Genomic DNA, 17,091 nt, shown 5'->3' on the forward strand with positions numbered 1-17,091 from the left:
AAGCTATCGTCGTCTAGTCACGCGTCTTGTCAATTTAAAAAAGTAAAAAAGTAAGACACGCTATCCATTTCTCCGTTCTTCTTAAGCTGACTGATCCCAATTTAGTTTCATGCGTTGGCACGTGCAGACATCTCTTTAACGCGTGCTGTCGATAAACCCGTGACCGGCACTCATGCACTGAAACTCGCTTTATTTTTGACGATATAATTTTTTATTTGAATGCTGTCGTCAAATGACCGCATTCCATTTATATTGTGATGCTGTAGTAAATTTACATAAAAAAAGTAACATTACATTGCAAAATAACAAAACACAAGATATTCATGAGCCAATCACGAGCCTCTGTAGATGGTCATGCCATGCTTGAAGCCTGGGGTGATGACCAGCGGCGCTTCTTTAAGCCAGTTTTGTTCGCGATTCGTGTTTCACGTGGGAAAGGTTTTGTTGTGGAAGGTTTGAAAGGGAGGTTATAGTTTAGTGTTACATATTAAACAATGTCTTCTCTAGAAAATAGCAATCGAGGGGCACTGGCTGCCATGCCCGATCCTGCTACTTTTTATCGAAGGAAATTTTTGTGTGCCGCCCCAGCTGGCGGAGGAAAAGGCAAGCGGCATCCAGGGAAAGCTATCCTCGCAGGTGAGGCACTTTTATTTATAGCAGTTATTTCTATAGTTTGTCAGCTGTGAAGATTTATTTAGCCAATCAGATTTAAAGGATGATATCTGTCTGTTTGAACCAGCTTTGCTTCTATCACTCGTGGGAGAATATTCAAGTGCTTGCGATCAATGAACTACTAACGTGTTTTGAGTAAGCTTAAAGAGTGAGTGTTCTTTTTGTTTAAGTTTGGGGACCATTTGTCGTTACGGCATGTTTCAGCGACTAGACTATAGCTTAAACACGAGAACCTTAAATTTCTATGCTTCAGTTTTTATTATACGCAGAGAGAACGGACGTTTTTCGTTGACGCTTTATCTCTTTACTGTTACTGTTTGCAATTTGCCTTAGATCATTGAAAGTACAAAGGTCGAAGTAGCTTCATGACTTATTTCACTGAAAGGCGTCGAAGACGTTTCGAAAAGTTATCGTAGTTAGGGCCTTATGAAATATCATTGAACATATATCGATTTTTTTTGTTTTGTTTAGGCGAAATCGAGAGATAACATTTTTTCTACGTGGCAGAATAATTTTTCCAATGTGCGATTGTTGCTTGTGGACGTGGTCGCTTTTACACAATATACCGTAAATCAGAATGCGTTGGAATCTCTAATAACGGCTGACACTCCGCGATTAATCGTTAATTAGCTTACTAGCGTTTCATTTGAGGCTAACATAGTTAAAAAAAAAATGTTGGGAAGAAGAGTGATTCGTGTCAAGGAAACTTCAAGAATTTTTTGTGAACCCAGAATCAATATAACAAACATCTTGAAGTGACACACCTCCGTACCACCCATTGCGCAATTTCCGATTTGCGTGACTTCTCATCCCCGATGAGAAGGGGCAGAATATAAAACTAATAATGATGAAAAGTCCAAAGTTGAAAGAGAAAGCCTGGGAAATTTTGAAAAGTGTGTTGTGTTATAACATTAAACAGAACATTGCCAGAACTGAAGCTATTGACACAATTGTGATAATTTTTTTGGAAAATTTGGAAGCCAACTTTAACTTTGACATTGATTGCTAGGGAAAATGTGTACTGTTCCAAAATATTTTGTTGATATTTTTGTCCCCTTTTTTTCATGGGCAATTAATATTTCAGTAAATAAATAAATTACATCATTTAATGTTTTTTAAAAATCTTATATAACATGCATAGGGAAGGAAAGAGAGAGGGAGGGCTGAGTGCATCATGTTAAGGATATCTTCATATTTCTTGAAACTAGACATAAGTTTAGAATATATGAACTAACAAGTTTTTTTTAGATTGTACTTTGAAATCTTTCACAGAAAAAAACTAATTCTGTGATATATATTTTTTTGAACAGGAGGGATTGCAGGTGGACTTGAAATCTGCTGCACATTTCCAACAGAGTATGTAAAAACCCAAGTACAACTAGATGAGCGAGCGGCAAAGCCTATGTATAAAGGCCCTCTTGATTGTGCTGCTAAAACAGTAAAAAATCATGGGTTTTTTGGACTCTACAGAGGTCTTAGTTCATTGTTGTATGGCTCAATACCAAAAGCATCTGTAAGGTGAGGGATAATTGTCTCTTGTTATTTTGTCAAAAGAGTTCAACTAGTCCATTGAGTCATAGACAAATGTGTGGACTTTAATCCTTAAACACCAAGATGTAATTAACATGTAACTTCTGCCAACAAAATCCATAAAGTATCCAGCAAACAGGTGATGAGAAGACCCAAACTTATCAGTCAGAAGATGTTATCTTAATGTAACACCAAATTCTTGTAACTGATTGACAAGGAAATTTGTTGGAGCTAGAGAGGAGAATTGATTATCAGATTTTGGGAGTTGAAGGGTTAAAGACACATGCAGTCTAATAATGTTTAAATTAAAAGCTGTGTAATTGATTTTGCAGATTTGCAATGTTCGAGTTCCTAAAAAATAACATGGTAGATGACAAGGGTAAATTAACACAAGTGCAAACCCTCCTTTGTGGATTAGGAGCAGGAGTTGCAGAGGCTGTCATCATAGTGTGTCCAATGGAAACTGTCAAAGTCAAGTTTATTCATGATCAGACACAACCAAATCCAAAATATAAGGGTTTCTTTAATGGTGTTGGAACTATTGTGAGAACAGAGGGTAAGTGAAATATTTTCAGATATACAGAGGAATTTTTAGTCAGTAACATTTAAATTGAATCATTTCACTTAAAGGAGGTACTTCCACTGGTAATCAGTCATAGAGAGGTGACCTAGTGATCTGCATTTCAACTGGATCTCAGCTGGGATCATGGGTGTACCAAATGAGCTTTTTTTTTCTTTTGGCTGACCTTTGATTTCTTTATCTTAGGATTTGGTGGAGTCTACAAGGGTTTAACAGCCACAGTAATAAAGCAGGGAACCAATCAAATGATTCGATTCTTTGTATATTCCAACTTGAAGAACTATCTTCAAGGAGGTGACCCTAGCGTAGACATTGGCTCTATAAAAACATTTTGCATTGGTGGAGTTGCAGGGGCAGCCAGTGTCTTTGGAAACACTCCTGTTGATGTTGTTAAAACAAGGATGCAGGTTTGTGAACACTGATATTTTTTGAAGATGTTTGCTTGAACATTTACAAGCTGATACTCGTTTTTCTTCTTTAATTTTTGTTGCATATAGCGGATGACTTGTCTATAACAAAATAATGAAAAACTAAGAATGGTCACTAAATTTGATGTGGCAACAAAGTGCCTGTGTGAAAGTTTTCCCTATTTTCTTGTACGTTGGCACTTATTTGAAGAGTATCTACATGTTGTCATTGAGGTTTGGCTTGGAACCAGTGTGATTACCATTTAGACATACACAATAAGACATTTTTGTTTCTTGAAATCTCTCTTGCAGGGTCTAGATGCACACAAGTACAAGAACACTTTAGATTGTGTAATGAGGATTATCAAATATGAAGGACTGAAAGCGTATGTAAAAATTATTTTTGTAGACTTGTAAGATGAAAACAAAGCTGCTAGTTAAACAAGCCAAGGACAATATGTAGGTCAACCCCTTCACAATAGAAATTCAACTTTGCGTTTTTGTTAATAGGTTACTAAATCCTAATAAAAAATGAAGTGTAACAAATCTACTTGTACTTTCAAACAATGGCTTATGAAGACTTTTATCTCCTTTTCCAGGTTCTACAAGGGAACAGTACCTCGTCTTGGCAGAGTGGTCTTTGATGTTGCCTTTGTTTTCACTTTTTATGAAAACGTCATGAAGTTGTTGGATTATGTTTGGGAGACAAACTAAATGAACAATTCTGCAAACCTATAATTTATGATTGCACCTTTTATAATCAGACAGATGTAATTTGAACACTGACATTATTTCCTTTACTTTCAAGAGTAGTTTTTCCACAATAAAAATACAATGTTAAAGGTTAACTGTACTTTGTTGGTACAAATTATTTAAGAGGTGAAAGGTGGTGTTGAAATGGCATTATTAATTTTATTTTTGGAAAATTTGCAAGGAAATTGGAATTTTTAAAATTTTTTTTGGTATACAATTAACATAAATCCTTTCTTTATTGTGGGGTACAGGTATACACATTATTACACAGTATGCATACCTATCCATTCACAAGATGATGATTCCAACATTTTGAGAGTAAAAGAAAGAACTAATCATATTGAAAAGGGATCAAGTCACAAAACAAAATATTTTACAACAATGTAAGATATCAAGGTTCTATGAATAATAATTACACTAATAACAATGCCTATTAATTATTAAAAGGTATTTACAAAGGAGTGTTGTGTGCAAGGTTTCTGTTCTCTGTATTGGGTTGTTTTCACTAATAAACGGGGTACCATCCTTAACTCTTTAAGTATTACTGCACCATATACTTGATAACGGTAGATTTTATATGATATTATTCTGCCTGAATGATATGATCAGCCACTGGGTGAGGTAAAGCATCGGAAGAAACTATGCACTGACTAAATATATTCATCATATTGACCTGGACTGCCATCAGAAAATAAATCATTTAATACATATAGAAAAAAGCCTTTAACAGCCTGGGATTACAGCACCATACTCTTCATCTGTTTCAATACCAATGTCCTCCTACAAAGCAAGTAAACAAAGACATGATAAGTTGTGGCTGAGGTTTCCTTTATAACCAGTCTAAAGTTATTCTCCAAAGGAATCTCAGGATTTTATCTCATGAGCAAGGGGGAAGTCTTCTCTTTTTGAGCACCTCACTCCTGGTGCTCCCAACAGTGCTCTAACATCAATTTTTTTTTTCACTTGTGCAAAGGACTTTGCTGAAAAGGAAGGGAATGCTCTTTGACTAATTAAAAAGAGAATTTACTCCTGGGTCACCCCTGGGAGTGAAATGATAGTCACTGGAATGCCACTCACAGTTAACATCCAATTTCTCCGTACAACATCACCCCCCAAATCACACATCAAAGTCACAAGAATAAAGGAAATGATCCCCAACTAAATAACCTCTTGCTTATTAACAAATTCTCCTTATGCCCACCTTAGGAAATGTGTAGAGAACAGTGTGGAGAATATGCATACTGATGTTAGGGTGTAAAGGGTTAACTTTGTCTTGCAGTCACTTGACTATCATCACTTACAGAGACTGGTTAGTTTACATACTCAAAGACACACTCCAAAATGATAAAATACAAAAAAAATAGCTTAAAAAAATCTCATTCTATAAAAAAAGGAAAATTCATCTTACAATAAGCTGTTTCTTGGGTTTGGGATAGCCTTCCAAAATGCCATTTAAAATGTCTGTTGCCTAAAGAAATAAATTACAAAACACATCAAAGTTGATGTTTTAAAATTACACTTAAAAGTTGTTGAGTGATTATAGCCATTCCACTGATCTGGGTTGCAAGGAATGAACTTGGATCTCCAGGAAAAAAGAGAATAGTCAGGAAGAAGTAAGAAAAACTTGACATCATAAGGGTTACACAATTACTGGTGAACCAATATATTTATCTTCAAGTTGTGGCTTTTAATAGACACTTCTGCAAGTGACACACTTTTAATTGACAGATTGTCATGTGATAACAAGAACAGCTTTTCATAAGCTACTCTAATGAAAGTAATTGCTTATTCATAGAACATTCTATAGGATTACATCAAATTTCAGCAATAAATCAGTGTGCGTGACTAAGGGCATGACTCAAGCATAACAAGGTAAACAACATATCATTCTAGAAAATTCTGAAGTGTTCTGGAACACTACATTACATGGCCCACACAACAAGTAGAACATTAACTAAGAGGATCAAAGAGCTGTACTCAGGACTGCTTATAGCAAACCAAAAAAGTGTTTAGAGCAAGATTTAAACCCAGGACTGCTGAGCTTAAGTCCTACACCCTACCACACTCAGTCATCCTGTCTCTGTGATGGTTTGGGATAATTAAGTGGTACCTTGGTTGTAACTCCTGAATTTTTTGCCAAACTAAATTCCTTTATTTTCTCCTCTAACAGAATTGCCCCATCCTTAAAAACAACTTATACTCAATCAAATCAAGTCAATAAAGAAAACTATCATACCAATCGCTTCCTCTTTTTCCACATCTGGACATACTGCTTGTGATCCTTATAGATCTTTTTTAAAGAACAGGATATCACAGATAAAAACAGAAGTGAAAGAAAAATGCTCTCATGTTTAAAAAAAAAAAAAAAAAAAAAAAAAAAGCTGCAAACAACTTTAAGGATCTAAGAAGTATTACCTTATCTTTTTCCTCTGGAGTAACATGCTTTGTTGCTGAAAAAGGAAAAGGTATTAAAAAGTTTTGAATTATCTGGATGCAAAAAACTCATTATCATGCACCTGCATGTAATTAGAAAAAGTAAACTCACTGGACTTAATATTCTTGAGTCTTTCCTGGTATTTGTCACACTGCAAAAGGAAAAAAGGGAAGGGAACTTTAAATTTTGTATTCTATTCCAATACTACTGCTCCTAGGCAGGATAGAATGTGACAGTGAATCTAGTTCAGTCTTGACAGAGACCTCATCCTGAGACAAACATGTATCGGTTCAAACACCATTTCTTCCTCTCACTATTTCTTAAGAGAAGAGAATCAGTCATTGACAAAAACAAAAGCAGTAAATGACGAAAAAATCACCTTAAAATAACAAATATTGTAGTAAATAAATACCATTAAATAGATGTATAACTATAATCAGATACATTGTAGCATACAAGTTACACATTCAGCTTTGACTGCAGCATGTAAATTAATACCTTTTGAGTGAGCTCTGATAGTTTGGCCTTGGCATCTTTGGTTGTAAGTGTACTGTTAACATTGCGCAGCTCTAAATTCATATAGGGTTAAGAATGACATGTTTGATACATGCCCTAAAAATCACAGTAAAGCATAAGCAAAATATATCATACAAAATGCTGCCTACAATTCTCACCTTTTGAATAATTAGCCAACATGTAGGAAACATGAAGGAAGACACAAATGGACAAAATTGAAGAAGGTTATCACCCATTTGAATTGGAGGTTGAACAGCTAAGCTTAACAGTTAGTTTTATTGAAAGCTCACAAGAAATATATCCTTGTCTGAAGCTTTGATTGTGACACTTAGACAGAATGTTTCTGTAATTGCCTTTCCAGGAAACCATAGTGACATGACACAGCCCCTTTAAATTCCAACAACTATTGCACCATCCTTGATAATCATAGTCATTTGTTATTTTTCATGAATATTAGGGGTTGCGATAAAAGCCACTTACTGGCAGTCTACTTCCACTTTTAAGACCTCTTATCACCCTCTGTTTAGTCTGCAAGAAGGCTCTTATGTTTGGGGTTTCCCCTTACAGCAAAGCTGCCATTGACAGCTGCTTATTTTAAATATGCTACACCATGGCAAATTAAGAAAACTTATGCAATTATCATTACCTGACTCTTGAGTTTTCAATGTTTCTTGTAACTTCTTCAATTTCTCTGAGCATGCACTGATTTGTGAATCAGTTTTCTTGATCTCATTTTCATCATAGTCTCCAAACTGGTCCTGCAGATAACCAAATAATGATTTTGAAAATGTTACTAACTAAATCAATTTACTTACTATGATAGCACTAATAAAGACAAAACATATCATATGGTTGGTTTTTTGGCTCCTTAGGAAACCAGGAAAGAAAGCAAAAAGCAACCATTTTGTATAATCAGAAAAACAATTATTTATAATTTTTGTAAGTCTTTCAGATAAAAGGCATGGATCAATATCAGGATCTGGGCAACTGCCCACCTACCCCTCCCTGAACTAAAAAACAGTCAATTGACGACAACTTAAGGTTAATGGTTGGGGAGGGGTAGGTGGGCAGTTGCCCAGATACTGATATTGCTCCAAAGGTACTACTGTAATCACCTGTTTAGGTGCATATGCCTTCTGCTTCCCATTAATCTTCTCAGTGATAGTGCCTTCACTAGCGAGTTTTTCTAAACTCCTTTGTACTGCCTATCAAAAGAAGCAACACAATTATTTTCAATTTATCAGAAATAAATTGAGTGCAGGGCTTTCATTCACACACTATGTGTAGGTGTTTGTATATATTGTATTTTATGGCAGTTGTTTTGAAGGAAATAGAGGGGAAAATCTTATTTGCAACCCTTTGATCTCTGTTAAAGAATGAAAGAATCACAACACAGAAATAGAATTTCAAAAGTGCGTATATTTACCGTTTTTCCATACTCTTTGTGCAGATTCGAGAAAATATCAACTGCAAAAAAACATACATAGGTAGATAAGCTTTAGTAACAATGATAATGAAATCTGGAGTCTTTATTTAGACGCGTAATTATTATATCCTACACAAAAATTGTGTATAAAACGGAGGAAAAGTAGTGTTATCCTATATAATGGAGGCAAGATAATCATATTTCAGTTTGACATTTCTTACTTGCACTATAAGGTCGGTTCTGTTTGGTAAGATACGCCAACACCGCTTGAGACGCTGTAATTCACACAAAGAACACAATTTCAGACGTGGAACAAAATTTTATCTAGAAAAAGAAACATCGTACATCCAGTTTATTTTTAATATACCTTCTTCTTCGGATTTCTTACTCATTTTCCAAAAACTTCACTTCATAGATTTCCGCGCCAAATTTGTACCTCGCGCCATATAATTTCAAGTGTTCTTAAGTGAAGTACAAATAAAACCGCTGCCAAAGTTCACAGTCATACTATAAATTATAGGCTAAAACCCCGTATGGTTCTCTTTCTCCTCTTTACTGCAAATCCGATTCTCTGAGCGAAATGGTGGGTAAAAATCCTTGGATTATTTCATAAATGAAAGGCCATCGAGAGTAATAAATAGCTTCCCATGAAAGCAGAGTTATTGTCTTTGTTAGCTATATATATAGTTTTGAGTGTTTTGTAATATCGACGACTTGTTTTCGCTCGTCTCTCCAGGCAAAGAGAACTAAGAAGGTCGGAGTCGTTGGAAAGTATGGTACTCGTTACGGTGCCTCACTTCGAAAAATGGTTAAGAAAATGGAAATCACCCAGCACTCGAAGTACACATGTGTCTTCTGCGGAAAAGTAAGTCTGACATAACGAAGAAAAATACAAATTCGCTAGTTGGTGTGAGAACTCTCGAAAACTTTGCGATCATTCTATATCCTAGGTCTTACACCATACTAGAGTGTTTTGTATTTTTCTCAAATCGGATCAAATGATTAGCCTGCCGTTACAATATTTATTACCGTAAAGCATTTAATTACGTACATGAAAAATGTCAACCCAAAGAAGAACACCACAATTAAGTCGAATGCTTGTTGTCAGTGTTGTTAATGTCAACTCTCTCCATTCACTTTGTGATCGGAGTGAGGAAACCTCATAACAGCTGACAAACAGTGCTATCAGAGTTGGATAGCTACATTTTTTAACCCTATGTCTAGCGCTACATTTACAACAAGTGATTTTGATATTGCTGATTGTGACAGAAGGTAGAATTCTTGACAGTACAATATGTACCAGGACCCAGTTGTTCAAAAGATGGATAAATTGCTATCCAGCAGACAAGTGTCAATGCAACTTACTGTACCATCAACTGGATAGAGATTTATCCACTGGGTAGTATTAACCACCCTGTGAACAACCAGCACTAGGTATTATGCCTCACTTGCCTACAAGCTCTTTGTGCCTCATTAGCTTTCACTTGTAAAATCAGAATTAGCTGGATACTTTCACAAGGCACTTAGATTTATTTTAATGACTTGCATTTCCTACAAATAATAAAACCTTCCTGCATCTTGTTTCTTCTTCCAGGAAGCCCTGAAAAGGAAATGTGTGGGAATCTGGTATTGTAGGGGATGTGGAAAAACTGTTGCTGGAGGAGCTTGGGTTGTCAGGTGAGAAAGAATACCCATAAACTTTGGGTTCTGCTGTAATCCCAAGCATTGCTACAAACTGCATAAATGATTCCTCATTAAAAGGGGACTAAAAGCCAATGGACTGTGACGACATGTCTTTCTCCACACTCATTTATCTCCCACAGTGAAACTTGCATTAAGCAGATTCTTGAACTTAATAGACTTTTGCACTTAGCAGACTCAAGTTGAGGTCTTACTGGTTTCTGCTTTGTGCAAATTTCAATTTTATTTGTTCAGAAATTAATTTTGTCATGTTAGTACTACTTCTACATATCTCAGATTTGTAAAAGTACTCTTGTGTCAAACTTTGAAGAGCCTGCCAATTACAGAATCAAAAGTAGGATACCCTCTTTTTCTGGTTAAGGTCTCCATCTTAAGGGAAATAGAGTGACATTAGTTAGACCAAAGTTTTCTTTGACCTAGACTGTTTTCATAACAAAAACTTCTCTGTGTTTTCTGATGCACAATGATGAAAGCTTCTCTCTCTTTTATTTTAGCACCACAGCTGCTGTGACAGTGAGAAGTGCAGTGCGTCGTCTCAGGGAAATGCAGGAGACATAAATTGTATCACTTGTACAGTTCAACAATAAACCAGCTCAACTCCAGTTTGCAATTTTTGCTGTTTAATGATTTTTGTTTTGATTATAAAGATACAAAAGTACACTTTTGATTCCAGATTTCCTTGTCTTAGCCCCACAATTCTGTTTGATTATTTTGAGGCCCTGTGTAAACAATTAATCTCAAAGGAATAACTTGTACCTTTTTCAAGGTAGTACAATTTTAAAATTTGAGAAATTGGCCAGAGTTTAAGGAGTGGCAAAGTTTCAATTGTTTGTGTCCCAAGCTGCAACCATTTTGGTTGTAATGGCTTGTACTAGAACTAGATTTGCTGCAAGGATGAACTATTTGCCCACATGTGTTTGGCAAACAGGAAGAAAGCAGTAACACTTTCGTTGCTCTGTATTTATGTTGTAAAGTTAAGATTTCCCCTGGGAACCAACCATTTTCTTCTGGAAAGAATTTTATGACGTGAGATTTGCCCTGGGCCAGGTTGTTCAAAACATGATTAACCAAACCTGGGATTAGTGTAAATTTTAATTCATGTTAATAGCTTTGTAAAGGAGTTTTCTTTTTTATTTTCTCCTTTTAGTTGCAAGTCATATTGAGATAAACCCCAACAAAACCTGAGCTCTTAATACACACTTCTCTACTTGAGAAATTAAAGCTAACTTTTAATCCTAGATTAACATTAACCCCCTTTCAAACAACACAGCTTTGGTTTAAATTCTTGCAAAGTTTAAACAGTTGGTGTAAACACATGGTTGACTCGGCTAGTTGTCAGGGACACCTGATCCTCAGACACCTATGGGCAAATAGGCAAGTAAGAGGGAGGAAACTCAGCAGCTTCAGCTGGAAGGTAGAGTTTGTTTTCCCTTCCCCTTGCCTGATTATTTGCTCTCTGTCTCTTCAAGGATGTAGACATCTCTGGAATCTACAAGTATAATTTAAAATTATGATGGGTTTCAAAAAAAGAACAATGTATGCTATTTACAATAGTTGGAAGTTGCAAAACACATTCTGACATCAGTCAAGAATGAGTGAAATGGATTCATTCGCAATTGGCACCATCATTTCAATCTTGTCATGTATTTTAAAACAAAACTCCTTTATTAACTAGGCTTGTTCAGTCAAGTTGGCTGGATACTGACCAGTGCCTGGATCTCGCTCTTAGTCAATACCAATAGGTCTGCAAGGTCTAGCAACTCATTATTAGTGCCAGACCTCAAGCAAACCTCTCCCCACCTTGTCAAAAATCTTCCAGTGAGCTGAGACACCCATGCTCTGCTGCTCTTACAATGGCCTACATACATGCTATTTTTTATTAAAAGCAAAGGCTTCCTGTCAAAAACTGACATTTCAATTTTCATGAAACTGAAAACTTAACTTCAAAGACCAGCTTTTATTGTGTCACTATCTAATAAGCTGATACTGCCATTTATTATCTCACACGCATATTTATAGAACATTATATTAATAAAAACCTCATTCCTTATTATGACTACACAAGTGATAAAATTAATTTAATTTACAAGCAAAACAAGGAAACTTCCTTTTTTTTCCCCTAAAATTGAACAACACCCAATTGGTTCCAGACCAAGTGTTACACTATGCATGATGGCTGGTATATTGAATAAATAATACCTGTTAGAGCTATAGTTTCTAGAAAGCCATCCTTTTAAGTCTTGCTTTCTTTAAAGAAAAGACCTTCACAACAAATACAGCCTAAGCAATTTCTGTTCTAAACCAAACAAAGTGGCACCAAAGGCTATTGGATCACTCAAATTTCCAAACTTGCCATTGATTACCCCAATAGAAATTAATACTAAGAAGCATTTGCAATCACTAATAATTGAATAAAACTTAACTGACTGTCTATCAAATTTCATGTCGAATATGCTATTATTTTGTCATTTCAGTAGGCTTAACTTCATCACCCTCTCAAGTTCCTCTTCACTCCAGTCTCTGGTGGACTGCAAAGGCACTTCTCTCAAACATGGGCTGATTCACAAGCCTGTCACACCTAAATTTTGGTAAGCTCAATTCTCAAATGGAAAAAAATATGCAGTACACTCCAAACTCCAAAAACTTTAAATTAAGATTTTTCTAAAAACTACAACAAGGGCTAAATATTTGCATAGCATTTCTACAGGTATCTTCATTTCCTAATAAAAACTGCAAAGACAAGGTATTGTAGCTTTTTAACCATTACATTCCCATGAGAGATTGTGCTTTTCTGAGCTCTCAGGTGTAGAAAAAAGTTTTCTAGAAAAATCTTACAAGAAAAGAAAATTCATCATACAACTTATAAACATGAATGCCATATGGCAAAAATTGGCTATTTCCAGCTACAGCACCCCACAAGCAATGGAGACACCCGAGCCCAAATTCTGAAAGTATAATCTGGTAAGATGAGTCATATTGCCATTGAGATTTTCATGCACAAAGGAAGTTGCCCATGCTCTCAACTTTGTTTAATCTGTTTCACAACTGACAAAAAGATCAAACAGCTGTAGACTCCATAGGAAGCATAAAATGCATATTAACTTGACAGAATTTAAAAATTACACAGCCCCAAAAAATCTTTCAAGTACAGAATATTTTGAAATGACACATCATATCAATACCCCAACCACTTTCCAACATAGTCAGTCGCAGATCCCAGTCGACTGGAATTGCCACTGTCTGTTTGATCAGTTGGAATCATGCCTTCAGCTTCTGATGGGTCCAACATCTCATAATCCGACACATCTGAAGATATACTCTCTTTCATGGTGCTCTCAAGTGTTTCTGATATCTGTTGGTTAACTTGTTCTTTAGACTCCTTTGCCTCATCCATTTGTTTTGAATGTGTTGGCTCACTGTCCACCTGTGATTTCCCAGCTGGTTGAACAGCCTCAGTGTCGGATTCTGAGTCTCTTTCAATGTCTGGAAATTCTAGTCCCCTCATTAACTCACCTTCCTCCAACTCTAAAGTATCCCCAAACTGACTTATTGATGAAAATTGTAGATTATCAACAAACACAGTAGAGCTGTTTAAGCTTTGGCTTCCAACTTCAGATTCTGGAGTATCTTGTGCAGAAATTTCTTGGGAAAAAAGCATAAAAGAAAAATCATTCCAAAAAAAGTGTAGAAGAATGATAGCATTTTTAATTAATGGAAGTGACCATATAAAATATAAATTTTGAAGTATATACACTACAAATTTACCAGAATTTATTATTTTGCTGGATTTACCTAGACATGTATACCTAACAAATAAATGCATTTTAAAAGAAACACCTACCTACATGCATACCACATTGATTGGCAGGACTCTCAAACAGCCGATTTTTTGAAGTTAACTAAATTTAAATCTACCCCATTTCTCTCATCAAAAGCTCTTTTCCATACCCAAATAATAACCCTTGGAAGACTTGATTAAATTTAAAGAGCCATCTTGGATCCAATCTGTGTACACTACCTTGTGTTTCCAGGCTGTCTTTTCTGCTTGTAATAGAACTCAGGCCTTGAGTTACAGCTGATGAAATAAATTCTTCTAGGAGTTTAACCTCCACAGGTGGTGCTGAGGAAGAAGGTTCTGATTCCCTGAAATCTTCATCTTGTGAAGGGACAAATTTATCTTCATTGACCACTCTATCATCAGCAACAGGACTGAAATCCTTTGCAAACTCATCGTCACTGTCAGCTGGCATTTCTCCTTTAGTTCCTTGGAAGAATTATTACAATAACTAAATCAGTTTTAACCCTTTAACTCCCATGAGTGACCAAGACAGAATATCTCCTTACAATTTATATCAAGCAGACATGTTATGAGAACAAAGAAAAATATTATTTAGGGGATTATTCACTGATCCAGTAACAAATTCTCTGAACTAACTTTTAAAGAATGGTATAACAGATAGTGAGGAAAATTATTAATGAGATCTTGGGAGTGAAATGATCAAAAAAACTAAAAAATGCACCATTATGACAATGAAAACAGAGTATGCACTGGCTTTTTTGGTTATGAGCATCTTTGATCTTATTTTTTTGGTTTGTCCATTCAAATTGTATGGTTTTCTGGTTTAGTATATGTTGCAGCCTTAGGTGAATCCCTCTTTTGAAAACGTGAATTTTCCAAACAACTTGGACAACTTTCAATCAGCATCAATTGGTTTCCAAACATTATTCTTGGTGGTTTTCTACTTTTGAGTTAGTTAGTTCCAAGTTTTCAGTTTTCATGGAGATGAAAGAAGGTTCTGTGGTTTTTGATGTACCACAATACCCCGAAATGATGAACAAGTTGGTGCATTAAGAATGTGAATTTTCATTATTCATTAATCAGACCTGTTGTTACAGCATCCCTTGTTCGCTTTGTCCTGGTATTTTGCCATTGGACTACAAATGGTCGGTAAAATGGCTCCACTGCCTTTTTTATTATTATGTGTATTCCATTGTACTTAATGATGGGCCAAAAGTACAGTGCACAAGCTACAATGTAAAAAAGAAGGGAGAAAAATGTTCTTAGTTTTTTTTTTTTTAAATATCATTTAAACTGGTAGAAAACAGTCCCCACAACACCCAAATCTCCACTTCCCAAGGAACTTCATATCAGCCACATTGATATCATTTTGAATCCCTAATTACAACAGGTATGGAAAGATTTCCACACAACCCCATACCTTATTATGCATACAGTTTTTTGGATGGATTGCCTTCAGGACTTTGGCTTTGTTTCAGAATAGTATAGGGTCATTGAGATACCTTTCCCTAAGATGTCATATATGCTTCATACATTGAACAACCAAAATATTGTTTTAAAATGTGACTAAAAATTTTTGAGAATGAGCCAGTAGTACCCCCTGAGATGGAATTAAAGTAACAAAGTTAGTTTATCCTCTGTGTTGTCAATAAAAGTAATGATCACCATAGCAACAATTTATTACAACCATAAATTACCAGTTTTTAAGGATTTATATTTGTCCATTACCTTCATTCCTCATCTATCATAAATTAATATGACAATCTTTCTCATCTACAAAACCTTACCAAGATAAAAATTAAAAAACTTCACCTTGCATATAAAATATTGGCAGCAGGGGCAAGTACTGGTAAGCAAACACCACTACCAATAAAAGTCCAAAAAGAACGGCATAGTACTGAAAAACAAGATAGTCATTACCATAATATTAATATCAATGTCAATTCAAAATGAAAAAGAAATTAATACTGATCTTAAATTAGGGAGAAAAAATAACAGAAAATATCGATATAAAATTGGGAAAATCGATGACATACCTTGTATGTGCTTTCAGCCTTTAATTTGTTCAATTTTTCACGCCAAGCAGCGAAGCAACTCCAAATCGCAGCGAGTCTTTCACAAAGACGAGGGAAAGATAGCGTGATTTGACGACTAAGGGACAAAGTTAGTCGATGTTCATCAGTTCATAGGACATTTGTTTATCTCATTACAGGTGGAACATAAATAGATAATAGATCCAATTTGGGGTAAGCCATTTGGAAGTTCTAAACAGTCCTTCGGGATATCAAAACATTATAAAACAAACTTAAAACTCGAGATTTATAGAACGAAAACGCAAAATTTGAAGCTTCCTTGTTGTTCTTTAAATAACACTTACCTGTCTTCATCAGTAAGAGCATCAAATCTACCTGTGTCATGGAGAAAATCATACAAAATAATTCTTGATTGGATCCAAGTTTTATGCAAATGAAGACCATCCAAATTGCAGAGAGATTCAAATTATCAGGACTACCTGTAACGAAGTGTTATGACGTACCTTGTACACATTGCCACACCTTACATCTGATATCTTCCATCAAAAGTGATGACGCCATTAATATTATAAGCAGTAGTACCAGACGGAATTTCCCACTTGCCATGATCCTGTTAAGCGACATGCCACTCGATCAGCACATCACAATAACAAATAATTCTTTTCTTACCCAACAACTTACCCGACAAGAATTGTCATCGCAATGAAATAGCTCAACGAGTGCGATGGTTTTTGCCACAAAAGAACACTCTGAATGTACTGCCATCTATTTTCCACAGGCCTCAAGAGTTTTCTAACGCATTCGTAGTACTCTTGATTGTCAGGATTCTCAGATCCCGTCGAATTTTCTGTGGAATCCCCCTTGAGATTTTCGTCCGCCATGTTGTGATATGAACTTCTGCTTGCGGATCTTTTTTGACATACAAACGTGACGTCATGGTAAACATTCTTAACTTGGCCCAGGTCTCCTATGTAGGTCTTCTCTCTCTTAGAGGCAACAAACTGGAACACCAATGAACTGAGATGTTTTTTGATAAGCTAATATCTGCTTTTGCTGGGGCATTGATAAGCGAATTAATTAAAAATTGTTCAGGGATATTGCGGACCATCCTCCTTGGCGAGGTAGAAGGGATTGCATAATTACGCAGACGATTGTCAAAGTAACTGTTTTCTCGAGCTCGTTCATTATACTTTTGAAATATGTTCTTTTTTCATCAAAACCATTAAGGAATTACCCGTTC

At 35.7% G+C, this 17,091-nt stretch overlaps 4 protein-coding genes across 4 annotated transcripts; 2 read left to right on the forward strand and 2 right to left on the reverse strand.

The window, feature by feature from the left end:
• The first annotated feature begins 376 nt into the window (after positions 1-376).
• LOC131791698 (tricarboxylate transport protein, mitochondrial) lies at positions 377-4,403 on the forward strand. The gene is made up of 6 exons (XM_059109066.2): positions 377-636; positions 1,983-2,190; positions 2,535-2,758; positions 2,969-3,189; positions 3,502-3,575; positions 3,789-4,403. The coding sequence occupies exons 1-6, from the start codon at positions 495-497 to the stop codon at positions 3,901-3,903; spliced, it is 984 nt and encodes a 327-aa protein (XP_058965049.1). The 5' UTR covers positions 377-494; the 3' UTR covers positions 3,904-4,403.
• Positions 4,404-4,534: 131 nt separating this feature from the next.
• Positions 4,535-8,769, reverse strand: LOC131791699 (homologous-pairing protein 2 homolog). Its single transcript, XM_059109067.2, has 11 exons — positions 8,686-8,769; positions 8,540-8,593; positions 8,319-8,359; positions 8,008-8,097; positions 7,539-7,650; positions 6,875-6,945; positions 6,488-6,527; positions 6,358-6,392; positions 6,179-6,232; positions 5,351-5,410; positions 4,535-4,722 (listed from the first exon to the last, which is right to left on the reverse strand). The coding sequence occupies exons 1-11, from the start codon at positions 8,708-8,710 to the stop codon at positions 4,666-4,668; spliced, it is 639 nt and encodes a 212-aa protein (XP_058965050.2). The 5' UTR covers positions 8,711-8,769; the 3' UTR covers positions 4,535-4,665.
• Positions 8,770-8,824: 55 nt separating this feature from the next.
• Positions 8,825-10,621, forward strand: LOC131791664 (large ribosomal subunit protein eL43-like). Its single transcript, XM_059109014.2, has 4 exons — positions 8,825-8,901; positions 9,055-9,183; positions 9,913-9,995; positions 10,514-10,621. The coding sequence occupies exons 1-4, from the start codon at positions 8,899-8,901 to the stop codon at positions 10,575-10,577; spliced, it is 279 nt and encodes a 92-aa protein (XP_058964997.1). The 5' UTR covers positions 8,825-8,898; the 3' UTR covers positions 10,578-10,621.
• A 165-nt stretch (positions 10,622-10,786) lies between these two features.
• LOC131791663 (reticulophagy regulator 3) lies at positions 10,787-16,752 on the reverse strand. The gene is made up of 8 exons (XM_059109013.2): positions 16,533-16,752; positions 16,355-16,461; positions 16,196-16,226; positions 15,855-15,969; positions 15,631-15,715; positions 14,904-15,047; positions 14,038-14,283; positions 10,787-13,661 (listed from the first exon to the last, which is right to left on the reverse strand). Exons 1-8 carry the CDS (start codon positions 16,730-16,732, stop codon positions 13,195-13,197), a joined length of 1,395 nt encoding a protein of 464 aa, XP_058964996.1. The 5' UTR covers positions 16,733-16,752; the 3' UTR covers positions 10,787-13,194.
• Positions 16,753-17,091: the final 339 nt, after the last annotated feature.

The sequence above is a fragment of the Pocillopora verrucosa genome, chromosome 10 (assembly GCF_036669915.1).
Source record: "Pocillopora verrucosa isolate sample1 chromosome 10, ASM3666991v2, whole genome shotgun sequence".
Lineage (NCBI taxonomy): Eukaryota > Metazoa > Cnidaria > Anthozoa > Scleractinia > Pocilloporidae > Pocillopora > Pocillopora verrucosa.